This window comes from Oryx dammah, unplaced genomic scaffold, assembly GCF_014754425.2.
Source record: "Oryx dammah isolate SB20612 unplaced genomic scaffold, SCBI_Odam_1.1 HiC_scaffold_1, whole genome shotgun sequence".
Taxonomy (NCBI): Eukaryota; Metazoa; Chordata; class Mammalia; order Artiodactyla; family Bovidae; genus Oryx; species Oryx dammah.
This window is the reverse complement of record NW_024070185.1, coordinates 99,057,222-99,059,107: the sequence shown is the minus strand read 5'-3', so window position 1 is coordinate 99,059,107 and position 1,886 is coordinate 99,057,222. Positions and strand designations below refer to the sequence as shown.

The window sequence follows — 1,886 nt, the reverse complement described above, 5'->3', positions numbered from 1 at the left end:
TATGTGATTTGCACACATGTGGGAATCTGGAATTTCTACATAGGAGGAATTTATAAGTTGCTAACTGGCTTTGTTTGGAAGTCAAAATTACAAACGACTTTTTTTTTTTTTTTAAACTTAGATTCTATACTTTGGAGGTCACAAAGAGTTAGATACCCTGAAGTGATTGAGCACACACAACACACACATGTACTTTGGAGGAGGGGTAGCTTTAAAAGGATCTATTGGAGGTTTTGGGAAATGAAAATTTCCCCATACTAGTCCTTGGTAGTCATGCTATCTGTACATTCATAGAAATGATCAGGAAAGGTTGTATACACCAAGCTGTTAACAGGAATCATCTCCACTAGGTAAGATGAGGGGATGGCGAGCAGGGAGGTGGGGGACAAACTACTTTATATTTTCGGTATTGTGTTATTTGCAAATAGTTCGTTCGTCGACTTTCGTGTCACCATCAAACAAAAGAAGCAAAACGTCCTCAAAAAAAGGGATTGATTAACTTAACATACTATGAAGTCATCAACAAAAACAGTGGTGGTGGTGTAGAGCTTTTTGAGTTAACGTGGCACAATACTTCCGGGGGATAAACAGTGATACATAACTTTTATCATGAGTCTGAACCCCCTCCCCACTTATTTAGTTTGGGGGCTTTATACCTGTGTACACAGAGACAAGGCCTTGGAGGATGCACATTGAAGTGCACCCGTTAAACTGTAGTTTTCTCTGGGGAGTGGGATGGTGGGAGGGCGCAAGGGCTTTCTTTCACTTTCAATTTTAAATTCTGAATATTTAAAAATTTTGCAAAGATCGTGTATAATTTCTATAGTAAAAGCAATAAAGGACACAAACGTCTTTACTGTTGTGTAAGTATCTTGTACTTGCACAAGTTACATCTGGAATGGTACGTATTCATTTTTCAAGAGATTAGGTTTTTATAGATTTCTTTTAGGGATAAACACAATTTCAACTCACTTAGGATCTTAATTTCTTCTTATACACACACAAAATGTACCTGATCTTGTACCTAATTTGTTATGCCAGTACTATCACTTGAAGTAGAGCAATTATGCAAACGCCTTAACTAAGTGACGTCACGGACAAACAAGGCGTAAAGTTTAAATCACTATATTCAAACTCAATCACTCGGGTTACCAAAAAGAAAGTAGGGATTACAACAAAAATGTAAGAAAACAGCTCCTGTAAGCATACAAACTTGCATTTGAACTTTAAAAATCCTAGTTTATTGAACTTTTAGTTGGAGTAGTGATCTTCCCTCACTGGGTAGTCCTAGTTCCTAAGAGCATCCGAAACCTACACGCTATGACTGCGTTTAAGTATAAAAGCAGCCCAGCGAGCAGGGTCGAGGGCCCATAGCCGCGCCGGGGCTCGCCCGGGACTGAGTCAGCGGCAGGGCTGAGAAGTTCGGCGGGAGGCGCAGGGCGGGGCTTCCTCCCGCCGACTCCGAACCCAGCTTTACTTTTCCGAGTCCACGTCTCTTCCTTTGGACGGGCGTGTTTCTCCAGGTCGGGACCAGCCAACGTGACAGCCACAGACCTTTACAGAAAGAGCTCCGGCCCGGCCTCGAGGATTTCCCCGGCCGGGGCAGCCCGGGCCAGCTCGGCCAAGCCCCTCACGGACGGCGGCGCGCGGCTCCCCGGGGGCCGAGCTCGCCGCTCGCCTCACTTCTGGGCGCCCGCGTCGCGGCGCCGAGCGCAGCATCCCCGGCATGGAGACCGGCTCGGACTCAGGTCAGAGGCCCGCGCGTTTGTTTCGCTCCGGGGCCGCCGCAGGCTGCGCGGGCGCGGAGGGGCGGGCGAGGAAGCGGCTAGGCCGGGCCGCCCGCGCAGGCCGCCGCGTGCGGGGTCCGCGCGGGGAGCGCACGCGGG

The 1,886-nt window shown here is 48.1% G+C and overlaps 1 protein-coding gene across 2 annotated transcripts in view; it reads left to right on the top strand.

The window, feature by feature from the left end:
• Nucleotides 1-1,427: 1,427 nt before the first annotated feature.
• ECPAS (Ecm29 proteasome adaptor and scaffold) overlaps nucleotides 1,428-1,886 on the top strand; it is a 109,473-nt gene continuing 109,014 nt past the window's right edge. The window contains exon 1 of one of the 2 annotated variants that reach the window (XM_040239244.1): nucleotides 1,428-1,748. In XM_040239244.1, the coding sequence (XP_040095178.1) occupies nucleotides 1,727-1,748 (22 nt within the window). In that variant the 5' untranslated portion in view covers nucleotides 1,428-1,726. The remainder of the gene's footprint in view (nucleotides 1,749-1,886) is intronic. The other variant, XM_040239260.1, reaches the window with a different exon arrangement.